Genomic DNA, 18782 nt, shown 5'->3' with positions numbered 1-18782 from the left:
TATATACAGTGTCTGAAAATAAAGCTAGAATTTCATCTTCAGCCTATCTGTGTTTTTTTTCTACTCCACAGATAAACCTGCAGAGGAGAATGAGGGTCACGGGCCTAATTACCCAGGGTGCAAAGCGTATCGGCAGCCCAGAGTACGTCAAGTCTTACAAAGTAGCCTACAGTGATGACGGGAAGACCTGGAGAACATACAAAGTCAAGGGCAAAGATGACGATATGGTGAGACACTTGTACGGGCGCACAGACATAGGTGTACGCATCCATCGTCACCCATTGCTTCTTGTTCTGTGGTAGACAGACGAAATACACACTCATACATGCGCACACATCGACTAGAGACTGTGCACTCAGTCAAGGACAGGGTGGAGGACATGATGAGATGGCTTTTTAATTAGCTAGCACACACCGGGCCCATCCTGCTGCCCCTTACCCCCCTCCACTTTTATGACTTCTAGATTGAATTTTTATACTATTTGGGGATGAACAGCCACCAAATAGGCCACAGAGCATTCTATCATTCCTGACAGCAAGCCACGACTGTCCTCTCTTTGGCCGAGCTCCGAAACAACCAGACCTCCAAACTTATTATCAGATATGTTGTCAGATTTGTATGCTCTACGTCTGGACTTTGATATTTTTCATTTAGAGCTCTTTTGTTTTGCTCAGTCAAAGCTAGACACGGCTATGACATGTCTGAGTTTGTTTGTACATCTTTCGCTCCAATCATATAGTTTCTGTCAGGCTATCTTCAGCGATTTGGATGAAACACTCCAGAAGGTAACGTGATATAATTGGAGCACTAATTTAAAACACACCACTGTTCTTATGAATTACTGGCTCAAATGGTGCGATAAATTGTCTATTTTTCCCCTGTAATTCTAGCTCATTGACCTTGAATGACAGCAATTTGTTGAGCGTGGAGTAGACACTAGAGACAGCGGCGGATAGACTGCGACATTATTGAAAACTGATCTGCTTCACCATCCTCCCCCGCCCCCCATCTGCTGTTATTTCATCCCTTGCAACAGATTTTCAGAGGAAATGTCGATAACAACGCTCCATCAGCCAACTCCTTCACCCCTCCCATTGAAGCCCAGTACGTGCGCATTTACCCCCAAGTCTGCAGGAGGCACTGTACTTTACGCATGGAGCTGCTCGGTTGTGAGCTAACAGGTGAGTGAGCTTTCTTTATCCAACTGAATACACTAATCACCATCATTATCATAAATAAATCATACATCATTTGGAAATCCACTCCAGTATGCCTCTTGCACAGTTGTTCCTCTTGTTTTTAAGTAGTGTCAGCACTGAATCCCTTTTCAGGAGGCCTGGGGTTAGATGTAAAAAAAAAAAAAAAACAGTTTAGAGCCAATCTGTTTTTGTTGTTGCCAGGCTGTTCTGAACCACTGGGTATGAAGTCAGGCCATATCCAGGACTATCAGGTCACAGCCTCCAGCATCTTCAGGACGCTCAACATGGACATGTTCACTTGGGAGCCTGGGAAAGCCCGTTTAGACAAGCAGGGCAAGGTCAACGCTTGGACAGCTGGTCATAGCGACCAGTCGCAGTGGCTACAGGTGAGATATGATCTGAGCCAAGTCTGTTATCTGTTGCAGCTACTGTAGAGATAAATCAATGTATTAGCAGCAAAATGAACAACAGACACCCCTGTTCTTGCAGATAGCTGGCTTTCACTCTGATGAAGGATTAGCTCTTACCTCCCTGGCATAATAATTGATGGTTGTGCATGGTAATGCATGCCAATGGATTCAATTATATTTCATAGGGAAGGACTTCACTGTTCATGCCAGTTGAGAATTAAATTATCTCTTAAAAAACCACCTTTGTTAGCTGCTTCTCAGTATCCTTCTTGGAAACAGTCAGTAATAGGTTGTAAATTCTGTTTATTTCCATGTCAGTCTTTCTGAATCCAACACCCACACTGCCTCAGTTGGAAGAGTTGCGCCCTGTTATCTCTGGCTGCAGTCCAAGGCTTTCTATCTCTATGAAACCAGCCCATCTATTTGTTTTCATTACAGAAGTGAAGGCTAAACATGTCTCCTGAAAGGGACAAGGCACGTCTCTAAGTGAACGTTTACCTCCCAGTCTTTCTGTTTAACAATATGTGAGATTGATGGTGGCTGAGGGAGTTTCAGATAGATATCAATAAGGCTCAGTCAGGCTTAGAATTCCCTTACGTATGGCCTCATATATTGGATTTTTTGGGGGTTTTTTGTTTTTCATAAAAAAAATTGAAAAGTCATAAATGCTTTTTGCTTTTAAAGTGCGAAACCAGATCTTACTTCATGCTGTGAAAGTGATAGCATAGAAGAAAATGTGATGTGGATTATCTCATCAGGGAATTGAAGATCAGTGATTTCTTTGATTTCTTGGCCTTTCTCGCGCACTCGCTCGCACATACCCCCTCCCCATCAGTGACACAGTTAACGCTCTGTAGTCATACCGACTAGTCTGGCTGTTATTAGATTGGTTGGGTTCTGATTCAGACATGTTTTTTATTACGCTGAAAGCTTTTTTTAGATGGTGACGGCACACAGGGCTGTGTGTCGGTTGAGACAGGTACTTAGGCGGGCTCCGTCCATGCTAGGGAGTTTGGCTAAGCAAAATTGATTGCTTTGGGTAAAAGAAAACTTGCAGTCTCATATTACATGCTGTGCTGGCAGGAAAGAGGAGATGCCATACAGATGAAGTGAGAAAATCAATGGCTTCCATTGCCAAGAACCATTTCTGTGCACACGAGCAGATACAATATCCAGCTTTTAAAAGTCGACATTTAAGAGTTCTGTACTGTAAAGTATGTTGATGAGGCTGTTGGTAATGACTGTTTTGAATATTTAGCGATCATCTTATATGCATTTGTTAAGCTCCTGCTATAATCACTGTCTTCTTTCTACTCGTTGCCATGGCAAATAATTGATTCAGAGTGGCGTTACTGAATGACTTAAAACCTCACAGACTAATGGAATTAATCAACCTTAATGATAAAATAAGTATTCCTATTAATCAAGAAAACTGTTCTTTTGCAGATTGGACACAGTGAAAAACCCTCTTTATGCATCAGGGTACATAATATAATATGGATTGCTTAATGTATACAACAGAAAAGACATGATGATGCACAGATTTCGTCGGCAGGCCTTTTTTCTTATCAGAATACCCACACATTTCTAATAGATATTGGCATGCCAGCTCAGTCAGCTGTGACAACTGGAAAGAGGGAGGTAACAATAAATGCATATTTGTCAAGCCTGATGTCACCTTGCACTCAGTGCAGGAACAGTTTACTATGTTCAGACTGATAACTAATCACCACTCAGTACCCAAAGCTGAGATATCTGCAGCAGTACTTAAGCCGTGGCCAAGTAAAACAGTTTTTAGACCAAATATGCCCAAATATGCCAAACCTAACACATTTACACTCAAAGAAACAGGGAGTCCTGGAGAAAGTTGCTGGAACATCGCAGCACAAATTACCGTGCTGTTAAACTGCTGTTTGCAATAGAAATGCAGCCATTTAGTTTGAGGACAGCTCAAAGTAAATGTTCAGCAGCTGTAAATGTTTGTAAAGTTAGACCTAATCTATCACTCTACATTAGGGTAGACGAATCTGAAATTGAATAGATATATTTTACACAAAAATAACTGATGAAACCTGGAGGGCCACTGATCTAGCACCTTCCTCCTTATCAAAGTAACACAGGCAATTGTCAAGCCTGTAAGACTTTTTTCTGGAGAGAGCATATCAACCAACCAATGTGGAGCCCTAAATAGTAAGACATTTCCCCACCTAGTAATCACGTCTATTATCATCATTTGATCTAACTGCACAATTAACATTCTGAAGTTTGCAACAGCCTTAATATTTTTTATATTAAGGCTGCTATTATATTCCTTTTCATTTTGCGACAGAAAGCTTTTAAGTAAAGAAAAAAAAAATCACCAAGAGCTGGACCTTTTGGTCACCTTCCAAGTTGAAGCTATTCTGTTCTGACAGGGGATAAAATTACACACGGGGAGACTAAACCAGAAAATTTCAAGATGTTTTCAAGAGAGGAGCTGAAGCTGTCAGACGAGGCTGCCAAATGTTTCGAGCTGGCATAAGCTGATTAGTTAATTATGCACATTAACATGTCCACGTTGCAGAGAGAACGTGATAGAGAGACAGTTGCTACTTTTCAGTTTCATAACTGTTCTGTTAAAGCAACAAGTGTACTGCAAATTTTCTGACAAGCACTGCTCGGGACTGTGGAGAGTTTTTATGGTGGATTATGATAAAGAAGCCCCAGACAAACAAGTACACAAGGCTGGAATGAAGTGGGATTGTCTCTTCCCTCATATTTAATTTGGTTGTGGTTAACAAATGACTTGGCAAGAGTTTTGAATTCTCCATTTGTATCTCTGTCATAGGCAGCACTTAGCAAGAGAATGTAAAACCTCCTATTTGTATGTTGGTTATTTGTTGACACTCAGCTCCAGTATTGGTATTGACATGCCTTTGCACTTAGAAGAAGTCACAGAACCTTCAGGAATTTAAACAGAAATGTAAAACTCTTTTACACAAGGAATTGCAACTTTTTCTTAGATTATTCCTAATATTGGGTAACAACATTGCAATGGGCTCAAGTAAATAACCATTAAATGTAACCATACAGTACATTAGTGAAACATGTAATACACTAATCTATGGTGTTTTGTAAGCATGGCCTTGTATAGACATAGATAGCACAAAATACATCACTTAATTTGCAACTTGTAATTTATTTGTATCCAGCAAAGGTTACAAAACAAGTTATGAACGCAATTCCGGTCTGTGGTTCATTTGTTATCCCCGTCTCCATGGTTTTCACACCCAATTATCTCCTTAAAATGATGAATATGTGTGGTGTGTGGCTGTGGCACCCTGATAATCACCTCTGCCTCTGATGATGCAGAGTGAGCGAGGTTTGTGTGAGAACTTTGAAAGAAGTACAGTAACTCTCTTTTTAATAATGGCGCTAATGGTTTACTCGGCAAACAGTGGTTGTTGCTAATATATGCACTGTTTCTCTAATGCAGTGGTGTTGTAGAAGCTGTAACATCATATCCTTTTTACACTGATGAGTCATCATGTGCTTGACCAACTACTCCCAAAGCATGGGTCACAGCTCACTGGTGGGCTATGAAAAAACTGCAGGTGGACCACAAGTAGTTATTTACAATAAATGGAAATCCTTGTAATTTTCCTATGTGTAATTCATTTTCAAATTGCTGTAAATTTTAAGAATAAAAATGAAAATAAGATGCAGGCATCAGATACATGAAGTAATGCTATAAATGGAGATTCAACCTCAACAAAGCTAATCATTGCAAGGTTTTTGTTTTAGTGGAAACAAAAACAAGAAGAAAAAAGTTTTTCCTTAGTCTTATGAGCAATCATCAAAAATAAGAAAACCAAAGAAAACCATAGGCCTGTGTCTGATATCATTATTTACATCTAAACCTAGAGTCTAGCATATTAGCATTTATGCATTCAAACACAGCATCAGTGCTTCAGAGTTTCTGTGGTTTCTGTAAGTAAATCACACCAATCCATCTGTTTACTCTGTATTAGACAGATTTGCCCAGATATTATCACTGTTTAGTTTGTAACACAGGCTTATTGAATGAAGAGCATTGATGTTGCAGGATCGTAAAAAAAAAAAAAAGAAAGAAAAATGAGCAACAATAAACTAACATGCAGAGCAGAGCACACATAATTAGTGTGAACTATGATAGTGCGGGTTTACTTTGGCAGATGCTGATGAGGTAAATATTGAAAGTACAGCAGGTGAAGTACTGCTTACTCATGGGGGGGAGAAGTGCCTCTGTTGGAGCACATGGGACCGAGGAGAAAACACATTGGGCGATTACAAACAAAGATGGGGTAACAAGTTAAATAACTGCCAAAGAGAGCTGAGATCAAGGTAGCACTCGTTTACAAGCACACATTTCTTCAATGCCAATATTATATGCAGAAATCAAGTATCAGTTAAAAAAAAAAAAAGCTATAGCACTCTCATCCTCTCTGCTGATCCTAAGAATTTGGATTGATACTACCAGTACAGGAGGTTTGGGAAGTTGGCAATTATCATAAAGCACTACAGGTATATGACAGAATTGGGTTGCAGCCATTTATTTCTTGACATTGGCTAAATGAGTCTGTGTAGTCAATGCTCACTAAAAATGATGACGGCCAGCCAGGAGATAGTTTTCCCTCTCCCGCTTTTTGGCTTTGGCAAAGTTCCAGTCTGCCACCTTGAAAATAGCGAGACAGTAGGACAGCAGATTGCATCATCAAGTTCTGGTTTATATTTTTATATATATTTTTATTTTTATATTTTTATTTTTATTTATACCTTCATTCATGAATCAGTATGAAATAAATACCAAGCTATGTGAACAGTTTGACTCACTGCAGACACTCAGTACTTTGTATATGGTTGTTGATAGCAGTAATTGGTGGTTTTGACCATTTCCTTGTTTAAATCACAAGAAATGATCCATGTTGAAAGAGCAGTCCTGACCTAGGAAGAAGAAGACATTACCGGCATGAAAAGAAGCAGGTTAGCTGAGCTTTTTGTCTGAAGTCTTCTCGATTTAAATGAGCATTGCTTTAATTCGTGAACCTTAAAAAGTCATATTGTAGCAGGGGTTAGTGATCCGGTATACTGCTATGTTTTTTAATGGAAAAAAATACTTTTCACTCTATTGAGTACCTCTTTGTGATTTGCATACTTAAGAAACACTTCAAAAGTTTAAAGGATCCCTCAATGTCATGGAGACAATGGCAATACTACCTTAGCATACTTAAGGCATTTCGTACAGTATTAATGCCTTTTAAGCAAGTAAGATTTCCAGAGAGAGAAGCGTAAAAGCCACTAAGCACTGTTCATCTGAGGCAAGTGGATATATTTAATTCATGGTCCAATGCTCTTAATATGAAGCACGTCTGGAATCCAAAGTCTATCAGCACCAAAAAGGAATGGCAGTGGTTATACAGTACCGGAGGAGACTCCCAGCAGGATGAATTGGGGGATGAATTAGTCTTGTCGTGTTAGGGCTAGGCACAGTACAAGCAGCACTTCAGATAGATACAAGCCAACATTTAAATGGGATGAACAGTCTGTTGCTCAGCTGTTACTCAGATGTTCTTCTTCTCGCCTTATCCTCATCTTGAGATTCATGAAGCACTCTTGGTTTCGTTAATGTTCTCAGTGTTCAGTCATAGTAACCCTGTAAATGGCTTGCTGTGGGTGGTTGATTATTACAGGGGCACTGGTGTGGCAGACAGCATCATTGCTTTACAGCAACGAGGCCCTGAGTTTGCTTATTCTATCCAGGTACTGCAGCTTCTCCCACAGTCCATAGACATGCATGGTGGGTTAACTGGTGACTCTCAATTGGCCATAGACGTGAATGTGAGCATGAGTGGTTGCCTTTCGGTGTACGCCCTGAGACAGAATGGTGACTCAAATGGATTGATGGATAGATGATTAAGGGCACTCGGGACACTTAGTAAGCAAATATTTAGATTAAAAAAACATTTTGCTAAAAGCAGTATTCATGATTTTTTTACCAGAAAGTGTAACTTTTTAATGGGTTGCATTTCCTAACAAACAGTGGTAAATAAGATCAAATAAATGTTATGTTGTCATTTAGCTTGTCTTTATCTCACCCACTCTCACAGACAAGTTAACCTCAGTAAAGGTCAATGTTGGTAATGTTGTATTTATAAACTAAGGAATTAAAATGATATCTCAAAAAAGGCACGTGATATCCCACCAAAAGAAGGCACTGCACTTACCTCATTTGACAGCATCAGTGCATCTCTAAAGTCTAAATAAACACACAAACACATCTGCGGATATCTGTTGTTTCATTAGAGAGAATTTTGTAATAGGAGCTGAAAAATTACATTAAAGTCAGTAAATTAATTTCAGATATAGTACTTACTGATTACAATCCTGCAATTTTTTATTTACTCTTTAAAAGCATTCATCAATTTTTAAACCTCTGAGAGTGTAATTTATAGTGCAATTCAAAATGCACTTGTAATAAAGTGCATTAATTAATATACTGTTGAAGAAAATCACCCACAGTGTTCGTTCATAAAGCATTTTACACGTTGACACGTCACACTTTTTCTCATGTGGGTCAAAGACAAGAGCGCACAATAAGTAAATGTGATGCAAGATTGAGTCCTGCTCAGTGCCTGTGAGCATGCATTTGATATAATCAAACCGGGTATTATCATTTCACCAATTTTGCCGATCGCAGCTTCCTAATCAAATTGCTGCTTCAAATACAGCGCTGCTGACTGCAAACTCCATTTCTTTTAATCAATAGAATTAGCTGGGTGTTTGTCTCATCCATCCACAGAGGAGAATGGCTTTCATTTGTCCCATTGAAACTCTCATCTCTTCTTGAGTGTTTATGCAGCAAAGATGAAGTGTGTCCTTTCTAAAAAAGAAAAAAAGGAAAGAAAAAAAAACAAAACAGAAAAGCTGCCTCTGAGAGAGCAAAGGCATTGTGGCATGAAAGGATTTAAGAGGGATTCTTATTGTCTAGCATGGCAATGATCATGTCTTTATTTCAAGAACAAAAGACCAGCACTTTGTTGCAAATACTTGCATGAGACAGTAAGAATTCACTGGGAACTTTAAAGGGTGAGTTGCTGTCTTCTCTGTCCTTCAAGTATGATCCCCTCTGCAGTGGAAGATTTTTTTTTGCAACAAATATTAGGCAGCACAAACGTGGTATTCTCTTAATCCAGCATTTTTTTTATTACTGTCATATTGATCTGGTTGAAACTAGATAAAGGCACTTGTCCCTGCAGATTGGACTATTCAGCATTCTAATCACTTTCTTTATTTTTCCCAGCTGTGCAGCTTTTTATCGTTATTTGTCCTACTGCACTAAATACAAAACCGAATCGATAGGAGCGGCGCCTGTAGCTAAGTTTTCTTTCTGAACTAATTGAAGAAAGCGACTGCTACAGGGAAAACATCTCCGATCGGTTTCTGTTTCAGATGCCGCTGAGAAGCACATAACCATGGACTCTATGAACAGTGATCTGCCAGGCTGCATCCACGCTTGTCGCCTTTCCAACATAATATTAGCCAGTCCTTTTTCTGCGTAAATATTTATTTTGCTTAGTTTTATTTGTTAGTCGTGCTTGCCTAAGCTTGGGCTGCGGCACTGCCTGCTGGTTCTGACTTTGAAAGCCATGTTAACAGATGACCGCTGCTCCAAATCCCACTGCCAGCGCTTTAGCTGACGTGCCATCTCAGTTGCAGAAAGGCAAATTGAAATTTGCACCGTGTAGCTATGGGCGGTGCGTGAATGATTTTACAAGTGGGGAAGTTTTTTTGTTTGTTTTTTTTGTTGAATATTAAATGGAATCGCTCTGGGCTCTTATCAGACTTCAGTAGAAAAAGCATGTCAGATGGGACACATCTGCTACTGCATATCTAACTGCTGGCTACCCAACTATAATATAATCTGAATAGACATAAAAAGTAACTGTTGATTCAAAAATAAAACATTTTTCTCACATATGTTGCGAATTCTATTATTTTGACACCATTATCCAAGAACTCAAAAACAATTTGCACACTAGCCGAAAACATGCCCGATGTAAATTCACTGGAAGCGTTATCGTCCGAGCCTCACTACCACCCTGTCCAATACGACTCTTTCTTGGCTCTATTTTATTCAGGTTCCCTGCAGCTAGTGTGCTGATTCAATTAGCTTCCAAATAAAGTTATAGAAGGGCTGGTAAATCCATCTCTGATTCATTTGGGTGCGTTCTTTTTAGCGTTTCATCCCTCCCACCACGTCCTTAAATGTACAGGTCTAAAATCTGTGTAAAATAACTAATTTGTTCTTATTATCAAAGGAAGCCATCTTATCCTTCAGCACCACATCCTCTCTCTCTTTCTTCCTCTGTTTCTCTCATTCCTTCTGACCTAACGCAGGATGCATTTGTCTGTTTTATCCCGGGATGATTGATTCATGAGTCGGCAGCAGAGCATGCCGTGGTTCTGCAGGAATTGTCAGAAGTGAAGGTGCCAGATCTTAAATCGGTGCAGCAGAGATTCGCTGTGTTTTGCATGTGTATCTTGTGGTTTCATCGTGTCTGGAAGCCATCTCTTGGCACACAGGGGCATCCGCTACTCACTTCTGTACACTTAAATCAGACATGATATCCACTCAGGAGAGTATGGACTGACTTTAAGGAGGACTGCTACATGCTAGAGTATCATGATAAATTTAGAATAGTCTGAAGCCAAGCTGTGGCTGTGTAGATATGATACTGCAGTATGCACTTATGTCCATAAATGAAATCTGTTTTTTTAATTTCATCACTTCCTCTTTTTATTGCTTACGATGTCCTCCACTTCCTTCTCTTCCATTTTGTGCACTGTGTGTTTATATATGTCCATATGTGTGAGAATTTGATATGAATATTTCATATACCGTGTGAGAAGGAGGAGAAGGAAGCGGGGAAAGTGGTATGATGAGATGTAAGTGCAGCACTCGGAGTAAACATTTATTTTTTAAACTGCAACCTCATTTGCACTACCTCCAGAAAGAGTAATCAGCGATAAAATTGAAAACCTTTCTTTAGGTTATTAAATCATTTTACATTTTTTACGCCTGCTTAATATTTCAACAGTAAGGAGTTCTCTTCCCACCAGAGTGAGTTACAGATTTGAGTTCAGTCAAGATCACACAAGGAGACAGAATGCTTTAGATTTTTCGCTGTGAGTAAGTGTCCATCAGATGTCTAGCCACAGTGAGCATTAAACAGAGTGTGAAATTCCCCAAGTCCCTTACTAGTGCACCATCAAGACCATTTTTTACGCGTGTGGATCCGACTCCCACACTTCACTCATTCTGACATGGGAAGCATCTGGCTACAGATGATGTTCTCCGTGCCGTAATAGCTCTAAATGATCCAGATGACCATGGTTGATTTCTTTCCTGTTCCTTTTGCCATGACCAATTCCCTGCATCGGTGCAACCATTTAGACTTAACTTGACATGCTGAAGTGAGGCTCCATCTGTTTTATGGCTACAGTATGTGCTCCAAGTTTTCTGAAAGAGGCCTTTTCAAATAGCAGTGCTTGTGCTCTAAGCCGGTTGCTTTGATTAAAGTCTGACTTTGCTTTGGAGCAAAGAATGGAAATTAAATAACCATTTAATAATCTGAATATGCACTTTCTCCTTTAAAGCATGGAGCTATGCTTTTAAGTTGTGGATTGGATAAATTAGGTCTAAAAAAAAAAGCTGACCTTGCAGGTTTTTTTGTTTCAAGCTGTGACTGTAAGGCAGATGGTCATATTTCACTACTAATTTATCAAATAGTTTTTACTCTGTAAAAGGCTGATGCGATATTGCCATCACCCTGCCAGGCAGGCGGACAACATGAACACCCAAGTTTGTGAATGCAATAACTCAAGAACGAGTAAGACTTTCAAGTTGATACCATAGGTGTAGCTACTAAAATCTTGGAAGAGTTAGAATCTCAGTGACCTTAACCTCAAGGTTGAGGTCAAAGGTCAGATTTTCTAAAATCTTGTAGATGCGGTAACTCGAGAAGAGAGTCACTTAGCATTTTGAAATTAGTAACGTAAGTGTATCTACCAGGAAGCTGAGGGGTACCACTGACCACCACCAGTATTTTAATAAATTATGGCTTTAGAATACGGTACTGTGAAAAAGTCTTTAGCCACCTCTCATTTCTGTGTATTATTCTAGGAAAATGGGGTAAAAAAATGCAGTGCAATGTTCTAAAACCTTAAAAAATATTTTTTTAATAAGGAAATAAAGTGGAAAATAAAATGATATGAGGAATATGAAGGACCATTCCTTAGACATCTGGAGTAACTTCCTAACCTGAGGCCCATAATACAAAGCAAGTTTGGTATAGCCTGGATATTTGTACCACCAGAGTTTGCACAATTCTAACGAGATTAAAAGTCAATATTTGGTATGAGCACCTTTATTCTTCAACACAGCCTGAACTCTCTCAGGCAGTTTTCTAGTAATTTCTTTAAGTAGTCTTCAGGAATAGTTCTGCAGGCTTCTTGTCCGTAATCCAAAGCTCTTCTTTGGATGTTGGCTTTCTTATGCTCCATTTTCTGTCCCACACTGCTTTTCTCTGTTTTCTTTGTATTGTTGTTGGTTTTTCTCCCTTACACTCTTTTCTTTTTTCTGTACTTTACACAGCTGCCTCTTTAAGACAACTGTTTTTATGATTTGGCACTGTATAAATAAAACTTAATTGATCAAATTATCCATTTTTGTGAAAGGCTCCTAGTAACAAAGTGCCTAAAGATCCATCCATTCTGTTCCACTTACCCTTATCAGGGTCACGGGGAGGCTGTAGCCTACCCCAGCTGTCATAGGGCGAGAGGCGAGGTAGACCCTGGACCAGTCTGTCGCAGGGCTAACACACAGAGACAGGCAACCATTCGCACCTATGGGCAATTTAGAATCACCAATAAACTTAACCCCACTAAAGTACATTCCTCATAAAATGGCCAGGCACAATTAAAGAAAGAACTTCAGAAAGTCTGGAAAACATTTGTTCAACATCACTTTAAAGATGACAAGTAATATGAAGAAATGAGAAGTGTCTCTTCTTTACTTTTGAACTGTTCATTTATCTCCTGTTAGAAATTCTGATGCTGAAATATCAGCAAACAGCTTATTTTAGCCAATACATCCACCCGACCAATATATACTGGTCTAGCGCTCTGATTTATTATGTATCTAATATGGATACATTTATGGATAAAACTTCTCATGCTGTGCTAAACTGCCATTCTGTCAGGTTTGGCTGATAGAGTCCAAGTCCACATTTGGAGGTTGAACTGACAGTAAAGGTTGAAGTTTGACAGCCAGAACTTGTCATGTCTGGGAGATTTCTAATTTGCCTTTTGTTTTCATCTATTTTTTTTCTTTTTGCTACCAAAAATTGCTTATTGAACTTTGGGAAAATACCAGGGAAAAAACACAAGGACCCCTACTCCCTGAATGTGAAATGCCAGCAATGTTTGGCACCGTAGCAATTAAAATTGACTTAAATTAACACGATCGAGGCTTACCAGACATGCGGAAATGCTAACTTTAGCAACATTAGCATTCACCGGATAAATGGAAATGATACTGCTGGTGTCACTAGATAAGATGTACAAACAAAATTATTTATTTTTAGCAACAAAGAATTTAAATTCAGTTACATGCAGCATTGCTTCATTCGAGTGCGCTGCCAGGAAGATGAGAGAGAAAGGAGTGAGAAGAGTGCAGGGGAGGATGTTTAATGCATGCAATGTTCATGGCATGTATAACTGTTTGCCTTTCAAATTTGTGTGTTTGCAATTCACTGTGAGTTACTGCTTCCCTCTCATTTTGGCTGTAAGATGTGCTTTGACCAGCCAACCAGCTGACTCTCTGCAACAAAGACACACGGCACATGAAGATTTTTCTTTCAGGCGACTGCATTTGATTCTTATTTTGACATTTAGAACTTTTGAAATCAATATAGTCCAGTCAAATTAAAAAAGAAAAAATGTTCACGCCCAAGTGTGAAGGGTCACAGCCACACTGACCAGCCTGTTATGCTTTCCCTCTGTGACATTGACTTTTGTATGCTAAATGCTGCAGGGCAGCTTCAAACTGCCTGCAAACCTTCCTTTCAGTGTGTGAGAACTCAGCAGCCATTTATACCTTCTGACATCCCACCACTCCGGTCACAAAAGGTGTAAGAAAGGAGGATCCACTATCTGTGAGTGTGTGTATGCACGAGCCATACTGAAATTTGTAGGAGTACGCACATCTCGGTCTGCGTGCTAATGCATGGAGCTTGTTAGCTTGTGGACTTGAAATTCTATATAACATGGCTGCGTAAGACAGATGGTAACCGAAACACAAAAAGTGATCATTTGTACTGCACTGTGGAGTAGAAAACAACATCACAAGGAAAAAGTGAAGTTGATTGAGCGCTGGTGCGTGGGTTTGTGCACATCCACGAGGAGGAACGAGAAGAGAATGAGTCATAATTCACTCGTGGAGCAGGAGACCTCCTTAGGTAACATAAACAGAGGTGTAACATTAGGTGAGTTCTTGTTCCCTTAAATTATATAATACAACCAAATAATCTGAGCTGATTAGAGTTAGTGACAACAGTATTTTCTCAAACAAACCACCTAACAATAAAGTGTACATTTATGGACAAGCTAACACTTCCCCAGATATATACTGTGTATTTGTCACCCGAGGCAGTCACTAATCCTGCGTGAGGGTATGTCATGCATTTCTGTTTTATTTACAGTAAAACTTTTTCTCATGTTGGCTTTATATACTGACATTTTTACAATAATAAACAAATATATCTGATATATGATATTCACTTTTCACATTTCAGAAATTTAAAGGTGATTTGTAAAGCCGTAAATATGTTGCAATTTATTATTTTTTTTATGCTATCATTTTCACTTTCATGGTACTGGGACAATGTGCTGTCATACAGAAAAAAAAAACACTTCGTAAGCTCAGCGAGACTCAGACCAGTGGTTCATTTTATGAAATAGGCTTAGCCAGCTCACCTCTGTGTGCAGTGGCACATCTTTAAGCTTAGAAAGGTATCATAACACAAACAGGCTCATTTTTGCACTCAGTAAAGAGGTGCTGTACTCACTGAACCATCTGTCTGGAAATTGTCTGCCTGCAGTCTCATCCCTCATTTTTTTTCTTTTTTTTTTTTTAGTAATTTCATGTGTGCTTTTTGGATTAAAGATCTTTTTTTGGAGACAGGTGGTTTGAACCAGTATATAAAAGTGTTTGCCATTTGGCATGTTATGCTGTTTTCAGACGGTATTACATGTCACCAGCTGCCTCTCTGATAACTCATACATAAGTCAATGCAAATGGGCCATTTCTCCATGTAGTGGCTCCCTTATTTGACTTCGCATCAGCAAACAGCAGGAACAGTCTACAAACATCCACAGTGGTTCAACTGTCTGCTGTGATTACTCAGTCCAATATATATCAGTCCACAAAAAGGTACACTGTGACACTAGGTGGCTTTGTTTGGATTTAATTCTTTCAAAAATACATCAAACATCCAGTGATAAAAACTGTACAATTGCAGATGACTGACGAGTGTAATTGTCAGATTTGTAAGGTGTCTTTTATGTTTTTTACAGTATTGTGTTTATAATCATATTCCTTCGACTGCTCCCTTTAGGGGACTCCACAGTGCATCATCTGCCTCTTTCTCTAGCGTCCTCATCTGTCACACCAACCCTCTGCATGTCCTCCTCTACATCCATGAACCACCTCTGAGGTCTTCCTCTTTTCCTCCTTTTCCACAGTTAAGCAGCATTATTGAAGAATGTGACAAATAGTTTAAAATGCCTTTGTTATTAGTTTTTGACATTTTCCATTAAACGATTCTCACAGTTAACTTAATATCTCAGTGTTTCTTGGTTTTAAATTACTCAGTCAATTTTTTTCCCCTTGTGACTCAGAAATTAGTCACCAGGAACATCCCTACTTCTAACTAAAATCTTAACACCACCAGCTCTGTCTCCTGTATTTTAGCAATTAGATTTTAGCATTAAAAATGTCATTTCGATTTCACATACTGGTGGATTAACCGTTACAAAAACATGAAAAAAGGGTTTTGGTAATTGCCAATACTCGTAATTCAGGGTAGCTGTGACATAAATCGTACATTGGATGGCGGTCTTTCTTTCTTAACCCTTGGATGCACAACCTACCAATACCTACACTCTTCCACGAGTGGGGTCAAAAAATGACCCCAAATAGAAACATTGCATTTTGCTATAAACTCGGTTGTTATTCTTCAAAATCTTTAAAACAAAGAGTTGTAATATTTTCATATTTGAGGTATTCCTCATAAAACATGTTTGTGACATGAGGCCACTTGCATTTTTATTTATTTTTTCATTAATTTTAAGAAATTGCAGTTTTTGTATCACTTGTATCACTTTTGTATGCTTGCTCTGCATATACTGCCGAAGCTGGGTCTTCCCTCTGAAAGGCACAAGTTGTTCATCCACTGTAACACAATCACTAGGGATGAATTTCTGCCTGCAGTTGACCAGGAACAGACCCCATATGTAGCAGAAAGCTGCCATGTGGTTTGTTTTCAGTCGGTAGGCTCTGGTCCTCTTGTCATCAAAGTGCAAGAAACGGCAAATATCTTTATATCTTTGAATTGACATAGTGGCCTTGTACAATGGGTTATGCAGAGGACTCCCAAAAAACACGCTGACTGGTACATCCCAGTTCTTGTCACTTCCTGCAAGAGAGGTCAATCAAATGAAGGCCAGCTTATGTTTGATTACATTTTTGCACTCTTTTCCCCTGTCTATGGCTACTCTTTGTGCCTCCATGTTTGTGCATGTCAGCACCTCTTCTATTATATTATCAGACATGAACATCTTCCATGCATTTATTGGGGAGACAGTACTAAACCCAGGTGCAAGCCCTGGCCGACTAATTCAGAATATTGTGGCTAGAGCAGTAAGATGGGCTCATTCTGTTAGACTTAATATCCATTTCCTCTTCAGAGGACTTATCAGAGGACTCCTCTGTATCTGACTGGCCTTGTTCAGTGGGGGGGACAATAGTCTGTGTCCTCTATATCTGAGATGTCAGATTTTGAGTCAGTGCCTGACTCTTCATCCCATCCGTCCGGGATCAATTATAGGGCAAGGTCCACAGGGATCCTAGCTGGCCTCATAGCAGCCATGTTACTTTAAATATTTTTTAAAAAATCAGAAAGGACAATGTTTGAAATGCACAGGAAACTATAAACAGGGCTGCACATAAATGGTCCTCAGGTGCGCATTTGCTGTCAAAATAAAAGATGCATACCAGATAAGAATTTGGAACGCTCGTTTGCGTACATAAGATGTTCTGGAGGAGGACAGATATTTGTTCAGAACTGTTAAAGATGTCGAAGAAGCAAGCTCCGTAAGCAATTACTTAGGTGTTCCTCCACCGCAAAAGAAGCGTGTATTCTCTGAATTTCCGGGAATACTTTTATTTTGACAGCGAATGCACACTTGCGGACCACTTATGTGGAGCCCTGACTATAAATCATGTATGTTACTGTGTAAAAATTAATTCTTGATCTATCAGAAGTGTAAGTGGGACAGTCAGAGTTGCTAAGAATTAACGTTTCATAGAAGATTCCATAGGGACTACTTCGGGTCATTTTTGACCCCACGTGTGCATCTAAGGGTTAAAGGTGAGATTAAAATCAAACAACACACCCAAGTTTCTAACATCTGATTTTACATGAATTGAAAAGGAACCAAGGACGGACTTTATGCTTGGATGGAGTGTGCCTAAGACAGTGATAACAAATTCAGTTTAATGCTAAGTTTCATTAGCAATGAGAGCCATTAACATTACCAATTAACATATGCAGGACTGACTGCCCCAGTGCAATTTTGACTGTTATTATGCCTGTAATACGTGAAACAGATTTTAATTTGTTCTTAATTGCATCACACGTGCATTTTTCTCTGACTGCTGAACTTGACACAATTCAACTTGATTTTTTCTCAGCACTGCCCTGGTCTCCTTACCAGGCCATGTGCTATTTTATCATGCTACCAACTGAGTTGTAGTAATATGACAAGATGTTCACGTTCAGCGTGATCACATGAAGCATACAGTGCATTGTTTAGGTTTTCATGAGTAAGTACACAAACCTCCTACAGGTATGTGGAAACTTCCTGTAGACAGAAAAGCACTTTTTAATGTTCTTGTTGCATCTTTAAGCTTTAATGATAGCTGCCCTGTTCTGGGGTTCATGGGCCGTAGCACTATCCGCCTCGTGACTGTGAGTTGAATTCTGAATTCTGCCCTTTAAATATACAGTATACACAAAGACACAACACCTCCCTTAGGCTGCAAAGATTAAACGAGTCTTCGCTGCCTACAGTTAAATCAGCACAGCTGGACGAAGACTGTTAGCAGGTTGCTGTATATGTGCACGCACTGTATTCATAATATAGAAAAGTGGGATGTATTCAGCTCCTTATTAAGCTTTCCTCTCGCTGCATTAATCTTCTTTATCCTGCAGTGGCAAAACCATTTCAATACAAACAGGACATTTAAATACCAACTCATAATGAGCGGGAGAGATAAGTGTTTCTCTGACAGAAGTGTACAAACATTTCCACTTTGCACAAAGCCATCAAAGACAAAGTACAAATAAGTAATTGACCCTGTCTCCCTTTTGCCTCTGCGGCTCATGGTTCTGGTAATACTGAGAGCTTAGATATGAGATGAATCTAATTTTGTAATCTCAGACTCAGAAAGCCAAATCCTAAAATAGATTCTCGTGTTTCACTTCTCTGTAAATTGTACGCCACAAGCATTCAGAGATTGCTACAAAGACTTCACACGCTCCTAGTTTGTCTGGGTTAAAAGCTTGTGGAGGAGAGAACGGGGTTGAGAGCGTGATGGAGGAAAGAACAGAAGGTGGGGGCTGGAGGAGAGGCCGTGCTTTAACAAGCTTATCTCGCTCCCTAATGCAGTTTGGGCCATCAAAGCGTTGAGAGGCGGCGACGCTAGGGGCGGCCGTATTTTTTGACCGCTACCTGTGACAGCAATTACTGGTTCCCCTTTAAGCATGCCTTTGTTTGGTGGCAGACTTGAATGCTCGGGTAGAACAAGATTACC

The 18782-nt window shown here is 39.5% G+C and overlaps 1 protein-coding gene across 3 annotated transcripts in view; it reads left to right on the top strand.

The window, feature by feature from the left end:
- Positions 1-18782, top strand: part of edil3a (EGF like and discoidin domains 3a) — a 124431-nt gene that overhangs the window by 87120 nt on the left and 18529 nt on the right. For all 3 annotated transcript variants that reach the window (XM_085181370.1, XM_085181369.1, XM_085181368.1), the window contains 3 exons: positions 72-227; positions 1037-1181; positions 1401-1585. In XM_085181370.1, the coding sequence (XP_085037496.1) occupies positions 72-227; positions 1037-1181; positions 1401-1585 (486 nt within the window). The remainder of the gene's footprint in view (positions 1-71; positions 228-1036; positions 1182-1400; positions 1586-18782) is intronic.

The sequence above is a fragment of the Neolamprologus multifasciatus genome, chromosome 12, assembly GCF_963576455.1.
Source record: "Neolamprologus multifasciatus chromosome 12, fNeoMul1.2, whole genome shotgun sequence".
Taxonomy (NCBI): Eukaryota; Metazoa; Chordata; class Actinopteri; order Cichliformes; family Cichlidae; genus Neolamprologus; species Neolamprologus multifasciatus.
Note: the sequence above shows the minus strand (reverse complement) of the source record. Positions and strands in the feature narration are given on the sequence as shown.